Source organism: Pan troglodytes, chromosome 13 (genome assembly GCF_028858775.2).
Source record: "Pan troglodytes isolate AG18354 chromosome 13, NHGRI_mPanTro3-v2.0_pri, whole genome shotgun sequence".
Taxonomy (NCBI): Eukaryota; Metazoa; Chordata; class Mammalia; order Primates; family Hominidae; genus Pan; species Pan troglodytes.
The window spans coordinates 31467264-31486601 of NC_072411.2; the positions used below are offsets into that span (position 1 = coordinate 31467264).

At 46.6% G+C, this 19338-nt stretch overlaps 1 protein-coding gene across 5 annotated transcripts in view; it reads right to left on the reverse strand.

The window, feature by feature from the left end:
* ARHGEF4 (Rho guanine nucleotide exchange factor 4) overlaps positions 1-19338 on the reverse strand; it is a 206718-nt gene that overhangs the window by 125428 nt on the left and 61952 nt on the right. For 3 of the 5 annotated variants that reach the window (XM_016949383.3, XM_016949381.3, XM_016949382.3), the window contains exon 2: positions 4180-7692. In XM_016949383.3, the coding sequence (XP_016804872.1) occupies positions 4180-7692 (3513 nt within the window). Of the gene's footprint in view, positions 1-4179; positions 7693-19338 lie in introns of those variants that run through there. The other 2 variants (XM_063791067.1, XM_063791068.1) reach the window with 2 other exon arrangements.

The window sequence follows — 19338 nt, forward strand, 5'->3', positions numbered from 1 at the left end:
AATGAAAACTAAAATCACAGTGAGATACTGCTACACACCTAGCAGAATGGCTAAAATTAAAAAGGCTGACAGTATCAACCAAATGTGAATGAGAACAGAGAGCAAAGGATACTCCTAATGAGAGAGTGTAATTTGATGCAATCACTTTGCAAAAATAATTTGACAGTATTTAGTATGACTAAAGATATGCATCCCCCAAGGACACCCCTAAAATGCAACCCACAGAAATATACATGCACGTGCAGCAGGCCCCTGACCCAAATGTTCACAGCAGCCCCAAACGGGCACAACCCCCAAGTCCATCAGCAGCTCACTGAGAAATACAATGTGTTATGATGATTCGGAGCAATTCAACATGATGATGAGAGATCTCCTGACCTCGTGATCTGCCCGCCCCTGCCTCCCAAAGTGCTAGGATTACAGGCGTGAGCCACCGCACCTGGTCCACAGGATGATTCTTAATTAGAGCAGGGGAAGGCAGACACAAAATAGACTGAGTAAAGTTTAAAGCAATGTGTAAGATTTTGTTTATATAAACCTCAAAACAGGCCACCCCCACACCCATAGTAATAAAGTAGTAACACGATAATGAAATGCAAGTGAACACCATGAGATGGGGCATAGTGGGTAGGGCAGGGAGGAGGAAGGGAGGTGGCAGGAAGGGGGCAGGGTGGGGGATGTGGTGTTTCATGACCTGGTGGAGGTCATCCAGTGTCTGTTGACAATATATGTCTACACATTTATGTATTATGCTGTTCTGTAAGTCTTCTCTATTTCTTGACTTTGAAAAGCTTTAAAGAAACTGCAGGATGTAAAATCACAGAAAATTAAGATCTCTATACACGATATTATCACAGCTATGTTACATATATAAAACTTGTCTGTGGAAGAAATCTAGAAGTAAACAACAAAATATTAAGAATGGTTGTTTTAAAAGATTGGGATAAGAGAACTGCTGCTCCTTAATACGAAGTGGGAATAACTGACTGAATTCCTTGCAAATTACTCTGACCATCAGAGCCTGCTCTCCCAGGAATGCCCACAAGATGGCGCAGTCATTTCTCCAAGGGGAGTTTCACATTCCAGCACCATCCAGGGTTCTACCAGACAGAGGGAACCTTTCTGAGCTTTGCTTCCTTTCCCGTTCCCTATATACCTGCTGTTCTCCTGTCTGTGGTCTGATGGCGCAGTGTACTAGGCCTTCCTCTTCTCCAGTAAGGAATGAAACATAAAGAGGAATACGAACTCACATTTATCTGGCACCCGCTTCATGCCTGGCCCTTTGCTGGATACTTTATAATCATCATCTCATTTACTATTTGTTAAAACCCATGCAGGCTCCAACTGGGGCAACAAGGTGAGACTCTGTCACTACAAAAAATGAAAAAATTATCTGGGTGTGGTGGCGCATGCCTGGGGGCTCAGCAACTTGGGAGGCTGAGGCAAGAGGATTGCTTGAGCCTGGGAGATCCAGGCTGCAGTGAACCGTGATCTCGCCACCACATTCCAGTCTGGGTGACAGAGCAAGACGCTGAATCAAACAAAATAAACAAAAAACAAACAGAAAGTCACACACACAAAAAAACCCCCAACAAACCAAGCAGGCTGTCCAGGTGTGTGCCTGAGGCCCAAAGCACCTGCTCCATCCCATGCACAACGTGAGCACAGGGACCACTTCCAGGAATATCTGCCTTCCAGTATGTGCTTCTGCACCATGTATGTGTGTGCATGTGTGTGTATACACAGACACATAGAGACAGATATGTATATATCACTTTTTTTTTTTTTTTGAGAGGGAGTCCCACTCTGTTGCCCAGGTTGGAGTGCAGTGGTGCAATCTTGGCTCACTGCAACCTTTGCCTCCCGGATTCAAGTGATTCTCCTGCCTCAGCCTCCCAAGCAGCTGGGATTACAGGCGCCCACCACCAGGCCCAGCTAATTTTTATATTTTTAGTAGAGACGGGGTTTCACCATGTTGGCCAGGCTGGTCTCGAACTTCTGACCTCAGGTGATCCGCCCACTTCGGCCTCCCAAAGTGCTGGGATTACAGGTGTGAACCACCATGCATGGCCTATATCACTATTAAATCAGGCTTGTTAATTCAAATACTGTAAAATCTTTTTTTGACTACTTGATTTAACTCTGAGTTGCCTAACACTAAAATGTCTTTTTACTTGTAAATCAAGTTCTCTATGTATTTTCAGGTGATCAGAAACACAAAAGGGCAATAAGCAACTAAGTTGGAGGGGTGTGAGGAAATGGGCACTCAGATACTGCTCTTGAGTGTTGATTGCCAATCATTTCAGAAGTAATCTCAAAGCTATTAAAATACCCCTGCCGTTTGTGCAATCCCACTTTTATATCCAACAGACATAAATAAAAGCATCGATATCTAAGGACACATGCTCAAGGGTACTGCTGAAGCGTTATTTATAAAGACCCCAAACTAGAGATTACCTCAATGCCAATCAGTAGAAGAACCGTTAAAGGAAATACAGCATGGCCATACTCTGAACTATTATGGAACTTCGAAACAGAGCCATGAACATGAGGCGCTGGAGGGCTTTACCTGCTGTATTAAGCAAGCAAGAAAGATGCAGAGCAATGTGTATGTCTGACCCCGCGGTGTAATTCCCTCTCCCCAAACTGCCCCATAAGCCCTGTGTGAGAACACAATGAAAGATGAGACACCTTAGTATAGGGCAGTGTTTCCTTGCATGGAGTGGGATTAGACGGTTTTGGGGAGAGGCCTTTTCCTTTCTACATCTGTATTGTTTGGCTTTGTTTTTAAACTTCAGTAGTAACAGTAACGAAAAAAAGTAACCCTCCCCCCAAAACAACAAAAAACCTTTAGTGTTTAACTTCGTAGAGATACACAAACAGACTGAGGAGGTGAAGCCATTTCCTGCTGGTAGTGATCCTATTTCAATGTATGCTGTCCACTCGGCCTTGTGGGATGCTCTGCTGGGAAACCCCTTCTCGCCCAGCTCCGCCCCTCTTAGCAGCCCACCTGGCCTGGAGGCGCTCTGCCAGCACCGTATCCGCCGCCCTCCCAGCTGCGCAGCCCGTGAGCCCGGGTGTGGCTGACATCTGCCTGCAGGCGGAGGGGAGCGCCCGAGAGGCCACCGCGTGGGGCGGCTGTGGCCTGCGCTCCCCGGCTCTGGGCGCGCGGAAGACTAGGCATCGCTTGGTCTAAAGAAGCCGAGGGAGCCTTACTTTTTACTTTTCGCAGTCTCCAGGGCACGCTCTGCAATTTCCAGAAAAGCTCTCTCCTTCCAAGGGCAGCTGGGATGAGAAATCCAACCCTTCTCTGCTCCGTCCTGTGCCTGACCCTGCTAACCTATCCTGGACAGAAGCGGTCACTTTGTGGGAGAGACCATCTTACTGCACTAAACATTTCAGAAGCACCAACATTTCCTGTCTCTTTATACGAAGTAAGTCCAGCTGGATCAAATTCTAAATACGATAAACTAGAAGCCATTAAAGTACTAGAAGACAACATGAAGAATTTTTTAAAATGCCACAGTGGAGAAGAACTAGGTTTAACACAAAAGCCTGCACAGACCGTTCAATAGAAAATGGGCAGTGCCGGCCGAGGCGGGTGGATCACGAGGTCAGGAGTTCAAGACCAGCCTGGCCAACATGGTGAAACCCCGTCTCTACTAAAATAACAAAAATTAGCCAGGCGTGGTGGCGGGTGCCTGTAATCCAAGCTACTCGTGAGGCTGAGGCAGAGAATTGCCTGAATCCGGGAGGCAGAGGTTGCGGTGGGCCGAGATGGAGCAACTGCACTCCAGCCTGGGCGACAGAGCGAGACTCCGTCTCAAAAAAAAAAAAAAAAAAAAAAAAAAAGAAAAAAAGAAAAAGAAAAGAAAAGAAAATGGGCAGTGCCCAGGGAGCAGGCAGTTCATACAAAAGAAAATTCAAATGGCTTGAAATTAAAGAAAAACACGAAATGATCATGAAATGCCAATTCTGGCTTGTTAGCTTGGTAACGTTCAAGAAGTTGGTCACCCGCTGTGTTCACTGGGGGTGGGGGTGGGGGGCTGGGAGTGTAACGGGGGCGATTTTGGCCTGGCCTTCCTATTTTACCTCTCTCCTCAGGAAGATTCCCGCCTGCTCCCCTCCTTCTCTTGCCTGAAGAGGTCAGGAAAGGCTTGGTGCGATTCAGATACTCACCTCACTCCCAGGAAGGTCCCTGAGCCAGGGCACTGTGCCCAAGCCGCGCGGACCCTGGCCTCCTTCCCTGCTCTCTTCCTTCTGCTCATCTTGGTTTAGCGTCTGCAGAGAAAGCAGGAAACTGGTCTGGCCCTTGGGAATCTTGGGTCTTTCAGGGTCCCCTGAACTGCTGTCCACGTAGCTGTAGCTTCCAAGAGAAACCATGGAGATGGCGCTACCCCTCCCGGGGTAGTGGAGACCCATCCGCTGAGCACTAGGCCTGGGACTCAGGGGCTTGGGGCTCGTGGGTCTGCAGGGCGTCCCGGGGTTTTCATATGCCAGGCAGCAGACAGAGCTGGAAGGCAGGGTGTGCGCGATTCCAGCCTGCTGGGCCCGAGGGCTGCCGGGGGACGCCAGCCAGGACTTCTCCGGAAAGATACCTGAAGGTAGGTACCTACCGCCTTCCTGGGCGGCTGTGCACTTGATGGTCGGTTCACTTTTCCTCCTGTGTTCTGGAGAAACTAAACTGGAGGACAAAGGTGTGGAGGCAAGTGGGGGTGCCCAGTGATCGCTAAAAACATAGCCCTCTTTGTCCTCCGCCCATTCCTCACAGTGGCTGTCGGTCTCTGCGGGGGAAAGAATTTCGGGTCCTAGAGGCAGACTCACTAGGGTGGGCTTTTTGGGGCTTCCGGCATCTTTGCTTTTCAGAAACGCCCGCCAGGAACCCTGGCGCAGCCTGCTCTTCTCCTTCTCGCCCTTGGGAGAACCTGGGGAACGTTCATGGGTGTTCTCTTTCTCTAGAACTATTGACTCAATAAAGTTTGAAAAGGTCTTATGAGCCAAGGCCAACCTTGCCCTGAGTTTTTTCTCCGTTGTTTTGAGTCTCTTTGCGTTGCAGCTCTCAGAGGAAGGCCCTCGGCTACCAAGATCCCCTGAGGTCCCCGTGTGCCCCGCTCCTGCCGGCCCTGCAGTCCTGTCGCCTGCAGCCTGCGGGACAAACTCGGGCCAGGCGCTGGCGTCCCCGTGGTGCAGAGGCGGTGCGTCCCGACGGGCCGCAGCGGGCGGATTCTCCCTGGGGAGCCCCTCGGGGCCTGAAGAGCCCCAGCGGCGACCCTCGGTGGTCGGGGCCGGAACCCCTCCTGGGCTCTCAGCGGCCAAGGGCCTGCCCTTCCTGAAGGAGGTCACCTTGGAAAACGTCGGGCGCTTCCCAGGCTCCTGCGCGCCCTTGCGGAGCCCGCGTGGCGGCTGGGGCGGCTCCAAGGCGGGGACGCGGGGGCGCTGGCCCCGGGCTGCTGCAGCACCGCCTTCGGGGGCCTCTTCCGGGCCGCGCTCCCCTGACCCGGAGCTCCGGCTCTCCCCACGCAGTGTCTCTCCCGGGGGCTCCTCTGTGCTCGGCGTCTCTTCCGAAGCAGCTTGGGGGACCAGCACTCTCCCAAGCTCTGCGGCCTGGGCCACCCGCTGAAGAGCCCCATCGCCAGCTCCCTGTATGGGGGCTGCTGGCAACTCACACTCATTACCGGCTGGTGTTTTCCCCCTAGTGGGAGACTCACAGGGGGTCTCGCCAGTGCTCAAGGGAAATTCTGGTCTTTCCTTAGGAAAGTCACGGGGCAGTGTTTCTGGAACAGGCCCCGCATTGCTCCTGCTGGCCTGAAGACCTTTCTGCTCCACAGCTACAATGATGAGGGCGCCCCTGCCCCTCGAGGCCTCGCCGCCTACTTTGGGCTCCAGCTGCCGGCCCCCGGCACCCCCAGGCCCCTGTTCACCCTCCTCAGCCCCGGGGCCGCAGTGAGACACCGTGGCTGCCTTGAATTCTGAAAGACCTTGCAAAGCCTGTTCCCTGTAGTTGGGGTCTAGAACCATGCCTTCTTCCGCTGCCTTTGAAGTGTCTATTGCGCTTGATTTCTGGGTGGTCTCAGGGGCATCTGAACTGTCACTCACTTCCGAGCAGCCCATCAAGTCTCCACTCCACACCTGGGTCCCCTCACTGCTAGGCTGCCGTGGGAACTTGGCCCTGGTAGGTGACTTGCTTTCCTCGCTGAGCACATACTTTGATGTGTAATTACTGGTTTGGTTTCCTGCCTGGACAGAAATGCCCCAGAGGTGCTCCTGTGTCTCTCTCTCATCAGCAGCTCTTGGTGCGAGTTGGGTGCCTTGGGGTTCCTGGGTTCTGCTTTCTGGGCTTTGCTCTGACTTGCACTCAGCGGGCTCAGGCACTTCCTCTGCACTGAGCTTCACTAACTCTGAGGTGAGGCATGAAGCCACCAGACATGACCTGGAATCCTGTCTTAACTGGTTTTCCCCCAGGAGACCTGCAGAAGGAGTGTCCTGAGAGGCCCTTTGCAAGCGAAACCCACCGGGCTTGCAGGGACCCTGCAGATGGGGAGCCCCACTCTGAAAAGCAGGAATCGGGCCAGACAGCTGGGTGGGTACAGGGGAAGGGATGTTTTGTATTCTTGGATCTCGTTCATTTTTGGCCCCTTCCTTCACATGGGTCCCAGACTTCACAACATTCTGTCCCACGGGATCCTCGGGGCACTCTGGTGAAAACCCTGCTATGGAATGGGCCCTGACCAGTGCCCTCATGTGCCCACAGTTGAGTCTGGGGGATGCCCTGTTCTTGTCACCAGTAGTTTCTGGGGCACTATGGTGACGGTTGGTGCGTAGGAGGCAAGATGTCCTCAAAGGAGGCTGGCAGGGGACATCCGAGTGGGGCTGGGACCAGAGCAATTCTGTGTCCCCTGCAGGGCCTAGAGTACTTTCCTTCTTTGTCCTGGTCCCCAGAGGGGCTGTGTTGTCCAGTGGGCCTCTGCTAGGTAGCACCGGTGCCCTGGCCCTGTTGTGGATATGTGGCCAACTCCGACCCAGTTCACAGCACCACAGAAGGAAGGGCCAGACCATTGGGATGCCCAGATAGCTCTCAGACCTGGATTTCTGAAGAGAAACACTGGAGAGCCCTCTGAGGTCTTGAACAGCCACCCCCTGTACTGGCTCGGGACCACTGCTGTCTGTGGCCCTCTGTAAGCAGCACCCTGTGTGTCGGGGAACCCCTGCCAGCAAAGACTCTCGCTCCAGGCTGGTCGCGCAGTCCCAGAGGTGTCCTGCCTCCTGTTCTCCAGCAACTGTGGCAAAGGCTCGCCACCCATTTTTGCAAGAGTCATCCTTTAAGCTAGGGGACAAATCGAGTTCTTCCTTTGCATGAAGCCCAGGAACACTGGTCAAATGCTGCTCCTGAGGGGGTCCAGTTGCTGAGACATCAGGGTATTCCCAAGGTGCTTCTATATCTACGGGAGTACCTCTTAGAGGGTGGAAGACTCCCCTCGGGAGGTCCCCAGACAAGGACTCTGTGTCAGAGGCACTTTCAAAGGGGTCAGTTTTTGTGTCTGATCCACTTTCACTCTGCTGGGACAGCGTTTCAGAATCATCGCGGTCTGTTTGCTGGTTCCATCCCTGCTCCACTTGTTCTGCAGGGGATGTGGGGAGCTGGTTATCTTCAATCTCACCTTCACCTGGCAGGTGTGCACCTGGCTCTGGAGTCTGGGAGGGCAAGAAGAGAGGAGTCAGAGACAAGGCCTGAGGACATCTGTGCACATGTTTACACCGTGCCTGCCTTTGCCAGAAGGAGGAAGGCTCAGAAACGGCTCATTAGTTCCCCATGTACCCCTAGGAAGGGAGGTAAGTATGAAGGGCTGCCTTTTATCAACATGGAAAACAAGTGATGAAGCCAAACCCAATCAGTAGGGAGAAAAGGTAGCACATCCTTAAAACAACCCCATTAAAAATCAGAACCGGACCAACGCACATGTGCGTTTACATAAGTATAAAAATGTTGCATGAGTCATGGCGAAAAGCATATCTCTGCCTAACATTTTCAGCAAGAAGGAACAAATCAATATGTTTGCATTGTTTGTTCTTATGTAACCAACTGGTTTAAAATCAATGCCCTTGCATTTAAGAAGTGTTTTCTGAGTTTGGTTTGCTAGAGCAAAACAAAACAAAACAAAACAAAACAAAACACAAAAAGTACAGCAACAACAAAAATGAGAATGATCGAAGTTGCAAACACATTTTGGGATGTTATAAAGCTTTGAAGACCAGAAGAAAAATACAGAACTGTGCAAGTATTTCCTTCTCTCGTTACACATTTCTTAAACTACTTATTGAGATATACATTTTCAAGCATCCATTTAAAATGCACAGATCTATGATATTTGAAAACTGCGTACATTCCTGTAACTACCACCATGATAAAAATCTAGACTGTTTCCATTTCCCCAAAAAGGCCCTGCCCCTCCCCGGTCAATCCCTGCTTCCCTCCAACCCCACAATGACCTGCTTTCTGCCACACAGTCTTGCTTTGTCTTTTCTGGAGTTTCAGATAAACAAATTATACAGTAGCCACCCTTATCCACAGGGGATATGTTCCAAGACCCCCAGCCGATGCCTGAACCACTCCCCCCCAGTACTGAACCCTATATATATTGTTTCTTCCTATACATGCATACCTATGACAAAGTGTAAGCTACAAATTAGGCACAGTAAAAAATTAACAATATTAACAAAATAGAACAATTGTAACAATAGACTGTAACAAAAGTTATGTGAAGTGGTCTCTCTCTCTCTCAAAATATCTTATTGCACTGTACTCACCTATTTTCTGACTGCAGTAGACCTCAGGTAACTGAAACTTTGGATAAGGGGGGACTATTGAATGTTCTTTTGGGTGTGGCTTCCTTCCCTTAGGCATCATGGCTGTAGCGTGTCTCAGTACATACAATGACTTGAACTCTGACAAACTGCTGTGCACAGCAGTCGATGCTCAAACTCCCCAAAGCTCCCCCAGGCCCAGAGCTGGCCAAGCACTCAGCCCCATTGCTCACGAAGGCTCCTTGACACAAGCTTTGTACTGAAGCCATTCACCTCACCGGCCCCTCCCAGGCATGGTTTCCCAGGATTTGTCATAAGAGCTTTCTCAAAGTAAAACTGCTTTTAATTCTTAACTGAGAGAAGGAAAACAAACACACACCCAAAGCCAGTGCTGTGTAAAGCTCTTAAGGTGCAGGGTAGAACATGAGGAATAACATGATCCTGCAGTTTCAAGTAAGTTGCAAAGCAGAAGGCGTTCGGAATAGAAAAGCAAACATTAAAAACCAAACCATTTGGGAAGGAGGGCTGTGTGGTTGTTACAGGACGTCCCAGAGGAGAGAAGTGAAGGAACCAGGGGTCTGCTGCAGGAACCGTCTCCGGCCGCTGCCTCCGTGGGGCCAGGCGCCCTGACTGTACGGCAGGGCCAGACGCCTTCAGCGTGCCTACCTCCCACGGCAAGGAGAGGACCAGTGAGACATGGACATGAGCACGCCCAGACAAGCACAGAGAACCGTGCAACTGCAAGTGGTTGCTGTCATTAACCAGTGAACTGAGAAGGCTGCGAAGGCCGGGCAGGGTGCTCAGCTCAGTGACGCCTGCCCTGCAGGGCGCTTGCAGCCCCTCATCTCACCAACCCGTCTTAGACACCAAGAACTGATCTAAGGGACACTGGAGCCATCCTCTCAGCATTGACATAGCTTGATGTCACCTTCCAGACTCACGCAGGCATCATTGCTTACATGAGCAGACACAGAGAATCCCAAGTCCCAAGTTCCAAATGACTAACGATCAGGACCCTGGTGACTAGAATGCCAGTGGGCTCGTTTCTGCCCTCCCTGCCCAGCATCGCTGCCCAGGGCACTACCTGTGAGGCAGGGGCTGGCGTCTTGCTGGGGGGAGGGGTCCAGCCTTTGTCTGAGTTCCAGGTTATTTTGGCAAGAGGCCTCCCTCAGTCTCAATGAAAACAAAAGCCTTTGGGGGAAAAAAAATCTAAGATGACTCTTCCAGGTAACAAAGCTGGTGTAGTCTGCGCAGCTGCACTGGAAGAGCAGGTTTGACTGATTGCAGTGTACAGATACTGAAATTCAATGAGTACATCAAAAACAACATTTGATTTGATTGAATATTGGATTCTAATCTTATAAAGACTTTCTTCCTGAGTTGATTCAGGAGCGATCCCCAAATAATTTCTCAGCATAAAGTGATGTAAGTCCAGGGTTATGTCCTGGGAATGGCCTGGGGCTGGAATCTAGACCAAACAAGTATTCTTTCTGCGGAGGCTCAGGGTTTTTACAGGGGTGGGAGTGGGTTAAATTTGAAAGTCTGAAGCAGGCAGGCTCCATTTTGCCACAGGCCTGGCACTTCCCAACTGTCTTATTCTATAACTAGATGAGGCTTTAGGGCAAGATGCTGAGCCTGTCTCCTGTAAGAAACAGCTGCAGTGAGTGTTCCACAGCAGGGTGAACTGCTGACTACCAGCCCATCAGGAGGGGAGGATGGTGTTGACCGGCAGGCCCCACATCCCACCTCCTCCTCCTGACCTCACCGCTTCCCTGCCCGCTGCCCCGACGTTGGCCGAAACCTTCAGTGGAGCTAGCCTCTCCCTACCTCTCCTCTGCCCTCTGCAAACTCCTCAATAACACAGTTTACATTTAATCTGCACACTTTCCTATGTGTCATTCACTTTTTAGAGAATATTAGTATGTGAGGACACAGTGTCCCTTCTAAAAACCACTAGTTTTAATCTGTGGTATGTCCATTATCTTGGCAATCCTAATTTTTAAAATAAGCTCATTATAATTTCCTTTTTGACCTGTGACTTATTAGAAGTGTTAGTTATCTGTTTCTGATTTCTATTTAATGACACTGTCATCAAAGAGTCGTCTGTGTGATACTGATTTTTTGAAGTTAGTTGAAACTGGCTTTATGACATAGTACAAGGTCCTACTTTGGAGATGTCCCATGGGCGTTTGAAAGGATAGTGCATTCTCTAATGGGTCGGTGCAGCGTTAACAAGGGCTCATTAGATCAGCCTTGTTGACTGTTTAAATCCTCGGAAGTCTTACTAGTTTTTCCTCTGTGATTAGGAGAAGCATGTGGAAACCTCCCACTGTCCTAGTGGATTTGTCAGTTTCCTCTTTTAATTCTGTTACAGTTCAGCCTTATGTGAGCAGGTGCATAAACAAGTTCAGAATTGTTACATCTTCCTATGAGTGGCTCCTTTATTACCAGTGGTAATAAAGGCTTTTTTACTTTCTTATCCCTAAGAAAGACTTTTCCTTTAAAGGCCATCCTCTGATATTAATATACCCACACCAGCATTCTTTTGGTTAGTATTTGCCAACCATGTCTTTTTTCCATCCTTTTATTTTCAATCTTTCAATGTTCCTTAGGTGTGCTTTTCATAACCAACATATAGCTGGACTTTCCAAATTGAATCTTTCAGGCACTTTTTTAAATTATTATACCTTAAGTTCTGGGGTACATGTGCAGAATGTGCAGGTTTGTTACATAGGTAATCACGTACCATGGTGGTTTGCTGCACCCATCAACCCGTCACCTACATTAGGTATTTCTCCTAATGCTATCCCTCCCCTGCCCCCACCCCCCGACAGGCCCTGCTTTCAGTCACTTTTAACCAGCGTGTGGCTCATGAGTGTTTCTGTGATCACTGCTCTCTCTGGGGTTCTACCTCCCACTGAATTCCATACTTTTTGAACTCTTCCTTCTTTTTTTGTCCTGGGAATTTCTTTTGTGTGTGTGAACTCAACTAAAGATTGTTTAGGATGATATGTTTTACTTCTAGGTTTAGCTTTTGTTATGAGGAGCTTTTCGGGAAATGTGTAGTGGGCCGAGATTCTGGAATCAGAAGTTCTGGACACTGCTCCCAGGGTCTGGCCGCCACCCCGCCCGGCCCTGAATCAGCCAGCAGAGGCGCCTGTGACACTGCCAAATGCAAGGCTCTTTGTTTTCTTTTCTTTGTATTACTATTTACTTTTTTTTTACAACTTTATTGATGTATAATTGTCATAAAAAAGCCACACATATTTCAAGTGTACAGTCAAAGTTTTGACACACATCTGTGAAACCATGACCACCATCAATATGATGACCGTTGATCTCTTTCCCTTCTGCCTCTCCTCACTCCTCCCTCAACACCCTCTCCTTCCCCAGGCAACCTTTATCTGCTTTTTGCCTTTTCTAGAATTTCATATAAATGGAACCATGCGGTATATCTTCTTTTTATCTGGTCTTTCCCACTTAGCATGATTATTTTGAAATGCACCCATGTTTTGCTGCATGTGACAGGAATTCATTCCTTCTATTGCTGACCCGTGTTCCACAGTGCAGCTATAAGGCAATTTTTTATCTATTCACCTGCTGATGGACATTTGGGTTGTTCCCAGTTTCCGGCTTCTCACATAAAGCTGCAGTGAACATCCATGTACAGGTCTTTATATGGACATGTGCTTTCATTTGTCCTGGCTAAATACCGAGGAGTGGGATGATGCTGTATCAGATACACAGGGTAGGGGCATGCGTTCAACTGCTCAAGAACCTGCTCTCCATTCCCTTCCTCACTCCCCACAATGTATGAGGTCCTGCTGCTCCACAACCTCCCCAGCACCTGGTACCACCAGCCTTGTTCATGTTAATCCTCCCAGTGTCTGTGAAGCGGTATCTCCTTGCGATCTGGATTTGTATTTCCCTCAGGGCATATGATGTTGAGCATCTTTTCATGTTTTTTCCATCTGTACATCTTTTCTGGTAACGTGTCTTCAAGTCTTTTGCCCATGTTTAAAAACTGGGTTGTGTTCTTACTATTGAGTTGTAAGGATTCTTTGTATATCTTATATATAAGTCTTTTGTCAGATATATGTTTTCCAAATAGTTTCTTCCAGTCTGTGGCTTGCCTTTTCATTTTATTACCAAGGCCTTTTAAAGAGTAAAACTTTTTTTTTTTTAATTTTATTATTACTATTTTTTTAGATGGAGTCTCGCACTGTCGCCTGGGCTGGAGTGCAATGGCGCAATCTCAGCTCACTCCAACGTCCGCCTCCCGGGTTCAAGTGATTCTCCTGCCTCAGCCTCCCAAGTAGCTGGGATGACAGGCTCCTGCCACCATGCCCAGCTAATTTTTCATATTTCTAGTAGAGACAAGGTTTCACTATGTTGGCCAGGCTGGTCTTGAACTCCTGACCTCGTGATCCACCCGCCTCGGCCTCCCAAAGTGCTGGGATTACAGGCGTGAGCCACCACGCCTGGCCAGAAGACATGGTTCTTATGCCTAGAAAAATCCCACAGTCTCTGCCCAAAGGCTCTTAGAACTGATAAACAACTTCAGCAAAGTTTCAGGATGCAAAATCAATGTAGAAAAACCAGTAGCATTTCTATACACTGACAATGTCTAAACTGAGAGTCAAGTCAATAATGTGATCCCTTTCAAAACACCACAAAAAGAATATAATATCTAGGAATACAGCTAACCTGGGAGCCAAAAGATCTCTACAGTGAGAATTACAAAATACTGCTGAAAAAAATCAGAGATGACACAAACAAATGGAAAAACATTCCATGCTCATGGATAGGAAGTTTATCATAAAACTAAACATATGACCAAGCAAATCCACTTTTAGATACTTACCAAAGTGAATGGAAAAATTGTACTCACACGAAAGCCAGTATGTAAATTTTTTTTTTTTTTTTTTTTGAGACAGAGTCTTGCTTTGTCTCCCAGGCTGGAGTGCAGTGGTGTGATCTTGGCTCACTGCAACCTCCGCCCTCCCAGTTTCAAGCAATTCTCCTGCCTCAGCCTCCCGAGTAGCTGGGACTATAGGTGCATGCCACCACGCCTGGCTAATTTTTTGTACGTTTAGTAGAGATGGGGTTTCACCATGTTATTAGCCAGGATCGTCTCGATCTCCTGACTTCGTGATCTGCCCGCCTTGGCCTCCCAAAGTGCTGGGATTACAGGCGTGGGCCACCGCACCTGGACTCAATATACAAAATTTTATAGCTAGAACATACCAGTCATAATCTCCACAATCAGAAAACAACCCAGATGTCCTTCAGCAGTTGAATGGATAAACAAATTAACCATGCATCCATATCCATACAATAATACAACTCAGCAATAAAAAGGGACAAACTGACTGGGCATGGTGGCTCATGCCTGTAATCCCAGCACTTTGGGATGCTGAGGTGGGCGGATCACGAGGTCAGGAGATCGAGACCATCCTGGCTAACATGGTGAAACTCGTCTCTACTAAAAAATACAAAAAAATATTAGTTAGGCATGGTGGCAGGCGCCTGTAGTCCCAGCTACTCAGGAGGCTGAGGCAGGAGAATGGTGTGAACCCAGGAGGCGGAGCTTGCAGTGAGCCCAGATCGTGCCACTGCACTCCAGCCTTGGCGACAGAGCGAGACTCTGTCTCAAAAAAAAAAAAAAAAAAAAAAAAAAAAGGGACAAACTATCAATTACACAGTAACTTGGAAGGACCATAAGTGCATTTTGCTAAGTGAAAGAAGCCAAACTCAAAAGACTGCATATTGTATGATCCATTTATACGGCATTTTGGAAAAGGCAAAGCTACAGGGATGGTAAACAGATCAAGGGTTTCCAAGGGCTGGGGACTGGGGACTAGAGAATGATTTTACTACTAAAGGGCAACACGAGGGAAATTTTTAAGTGATCGAACCGCTCTGTGATATAAATTTGCCAAAATCTACCAAACTACATACCACCAGGAGTACATTTTACTCTATACAAATTAAACCCACCCATACCCACACCCACACCAGAACATTGGGGAAACCCAAGATGGACTATAGACTGACAAATGACTCTAGCTGCACTCCAAATTAATGATATAGCCATGCTGACAGGGGTAGGAAATAAAGGAGCTGACCTAAGGAACTTTAGAGAATGATGTGTCGACTGGATACTGAGAGGCTAAAGACAAAAAGAACTTTATACAAGCACTGTACTTTAGTTGCAACATTTCTCACAGAGTTACGGGTTAGCAATCTGAAACTATTTTACATGTATACGAGGGCCGGTTCGCCATGTTGGCCAGGCTGGTCTCTAAATACCTTGTGGATAATGAGAACCAGGTTTCTTACCATCAGAAAAAGAAGTTACAAATAAAAGCTTAAGGCTAGAATGAATCCTGTGGTGCTGGGTTGGAGTTGGAGATATCAGATATCAGGTAACTTACACTTAAAAGTACGTACATTTTTATATTTGTATACTAATCCATGCACAAATGCTTTCACACACACAGATCAATAGGCAGATAATGAAACAACATAAATATGTGTGTATGTATGGGTTAATATATACAACGTATGTTTATCTGCCCTGTCTGCTGGGAGAGCTAAAATCAGTGTCACCACAGTGGCTATGAACACACTTCAAACCCAAATCTTGGTTTCTAAATACCATTCTATAATACAAGAAGCCAGGTTCTTCTTGAAGAAGTGGTTGATGCCAGGACTGGGCAAGGGCAAATAGAAGGTGAACCTGGAGCACATTGTGGTGCCAAAAAATATGGAATTGCTCAAGAATTAAAAATAAGGATGGGAGCTCCTGAAGAGCACAGAAGCCAACTGAAAAGAGCTCTTGACAGCTAGTAAGGGAACAGTCTGGGTAACAGCATAAATAACCGTAGGACTGGATTATAATCCAAAGAATAAAGTAATTGTCCATAAACCCATACTGATACAAATAAGTGACTGGATACAGTAGTTCCCCCTTATCTGTGGGGGATACATTCCAAGACCCCCAGTGAGTGCCTGAAACTGCAGATAGTATTGAACCCTATATACACTATGATATTTCCTGTACATACATATATACCTATGATAAAGTTTAATTTATAAATTAGGTACAGTAAGAGATTAATAAAATAACTAGTGATAAAAAGAGTAATTATAACAATATACTGTGATAACAATTATGTGACTGTGATCTCTTTCTCTCCCTCTCAAAATATCGAACTGTATTATACTCATCTGTTTTAGGACCAGGGTTGACCTTGGGTGACTGAAACTGCAGAAAATAAAATGGTGGATAAGTTGGGGGGGCTGCTTTAAATGCAAAATGGGGGAGAAAAGAAAACTCTTCCTTACAGAAGAATTCCAATTAATAAAATACTGAAAAACTGAGGGAAATAGAGAATCACCATGAGAACTCCACAGTAAGAGTTCCTGTAGGGAAGATGTACTAATGAATGCTAAATTATGATAAAGAGTCATTAAAAGGTCATACACTGACTAAGTAATCTCACTTGAGAGATTCTAACTTAAGGAAAGATTCAGCAACGTGACATGTTCATTGAAGTGTTCTTTGCAAGAAAAAAAAAGGATAAATGACTTGTGCTCAACACTTGGAAAATGATTCAGCAAATTAAGCTATATACACAAAATGGAAAATTAAACAGCCATTAAAAACTTAATTTATAAGGGCTACTTAGAAAAGAAAATAGAGAATGTGCGATAATTTTGTGTATTCTATAATTAAAGAGCATTTACAGCAATATTAAAAAACATTGAAATAAAAAAAATAAATAATACTTTTTATTTGTTTGTTTGTTTGAGACAGAGTCTCACTCTGTCGCCTAGGCTGGAGTGCAGTGGCCTGATCTTAGCTCACTGCAACCTCTGCCTCCGACGTTCAAGCGATTCTCGTGCCTCAGCCTCCCCAATAGCTGGGATTACAGGCAAGTGCCACCACGCCTGGCTAATGTTTGTATTTTTAGTAGAGACAGGGTTTCGCCATGTTGGCCAGGCTGGTCTCAATTTCTTGGCTTCAAGTGATGCACCCACCTTGGCCCCACAAAGTGCTGGGATTACAGGCATGAGCCACCAAGCCTGGCCAGTGTTTTTTTTTTTATAGTCAAAATTGTTCCTCTCCTCTAATTGCCACATAAAACAGTTAAATTATCTTCATAGTTTAAAAATATTTGGAAAAAAGTTGGGCTTCCTTTTATATACATGTAAATCATAGGTCATTCTGTCATGAATTCCAACAAACCACCAGCTGCAGAAGGGGCCATGGCAATCACTTCTTTGTAGTCCATACAATGTTTAGGTGCAAGTTCTGACATACAGAAGAATCTCAATGTTTGGATCCTGACTGTCAATATTCCTAGCTGTTATATCAAATGGATGGAGTCTTTTTTCTCTTCAGGTGGCAACTTCTATTTCATCAGTGGGGAACTGCACTTCCAGCCAAACCTGGCAGTAATGAGGCTGTGCTCCCCTCCCCACAGAGCAGGATCAGAAGAGGCCCACTAAGTCCCAATACTTAAATAAGGTCCCAAGGCCCATAATATAACACCCAAACTGTGCAGAATAAATAGAAAATTACTCCTCATATCAAGAAGCAGAAAAATCTCTATTTGGATGGGACAAGGCAATCAACAGAGGCCAACACCAAGACAGCAGAGAGATGCACCAGTCAGGATGGCTGTTCCTAAAGAAGCCAGGAATAACACTTGCTGGTGGGGCTGTGGAGAAAAGGGAGCTCTTACACACTGTGGTGGGAATGCAAATAAGCACAGCCCCTGTGGAGAGCAGTTTGGAGATTTCTCAAACAACTAAAAATAGAACCACCATTTGACCCAACTATCTCACTACAGGTTATCTACCCAAAGGAAAAGAAATCATTATATCAAAGAGACACCTGCACTTCTATGTAGTGCTATTCACAATAGCAAAGACATGGAATCAACTTAGGTGCCCATCAGTGGTGGGCTGGATAAAGAAAATGTGGTACATATATGCCATGGAGAACTATGCAGCCATAAAAAAGAACAAAATCAAATCCTTTGTGTAAATGGATGGAGCTAGAGGCCACCATCCTAAGTGAATTAATGCAGAAACAGAAAACTGAATATTCCATGTTCTCACTTATAAGTGGGAGCTAAACACTAGGTACACACAGGCACAATCACGAGAATAATAAACATTTGGGGGAGGGGAGCAAGGGTTGAAAACTACCTATTGGGTACCATGTTCACTACTTGGGCAAGAGAATCAGTAGAAGCCCAAACCTCAGCGTCATGCAACATGTAACCAACCTGTACATGTACAGCTTGGATCTTAAAAAAATGTCAGTCAGGTGCAGTGGCTCACGCCTGTAATCCCATCACTTTGGGAGGCCAAGATTGGTGGATTATGAGGTCAAGAGATCGAGACCATCATGGCCAACATGGTGAAACCCCATCTCTACTAAAAATACAAAAATTAGCTGGGTGTGGTGGCACGTGCCTGTAATCCCAGCTATGCGGGAGGCTGAGGCAGGAGAATCACTTGAACCCCGGGAGGGAGAGGTTTCAGTAAGCCGAGATCACGCCACTGCACTCTAGCTTGGTGACAGCGAGACTCTGTCTTGGGAAAAAAAAAAAGAAAAAAGAAAAAAAAAAGTCAAGATAAACAGGAAAAAACAAAACAAAACAAAACCAGCAGAGATGTTAGCATTATCTGACAAGGATTTGAAAACAGGCACCATAAAAATTCTAAATGAAGAAACGGAAAGACTCAAAAAAAAATAAGCAGAAGATATAAAGAACAGCAGAGGGAAATTTTATAACTGCAAACTATAATAACAAATAAAAAAACCTCGATGAATGAGTTCTAAAGCAATATAGAAAAGGCAGAGGACGGAATCAGAGAACTTGAAAATGGAACAATGGAAATTACACAATCTGGGCACCAGAGATAAGACACTGAAAAAAGAACAAAAAAACAGAGCCTTAAGGACCTGTGGGGCTATCCCAGGATAACAGGTTTTCCATCTCTTCTTGGGTTTTAGAAATTGAAGCAGAAATTATAAGAATGTCAGAGGTAGTTCTCAAAATATGTAGAGGAAGTATTTAGGGCAAATAAACGATAACTGAAGGATGGTACGGACCCGATAGGACGGAGGCCTCTGCATGCACTCACGCTGGGAAAATGTCAACATAATGTGCCGAGAGGATTACATATGCAGGGCTTGCGTGCTACAAACTACAACATGCTTGGTTCTCTTTTCTTTTCTTTTCCTTTTTTCTTCTCTTTTCTTCTTTTCTTTCCTTTCATTTTTGAGATGGAGTCTCGCTCTGTCGCTCAGGCTGGAGTGCAGTGGCGCTATCTCGGCTCACTGCAACCTCCGCCTCCCAGGTTCAAGCGATTCTCCCACCACAGCCTCCGGAGTAGCTGGGATTACAGGCACCTGCCACCATGCCCAACTAATTTTTGTATTTTTAGTAGAGACAGGGTTTTACCATGTTAGCCAGGCTGTTCTCAAGCTCCTGACCTCAAGTGATCTGCCCA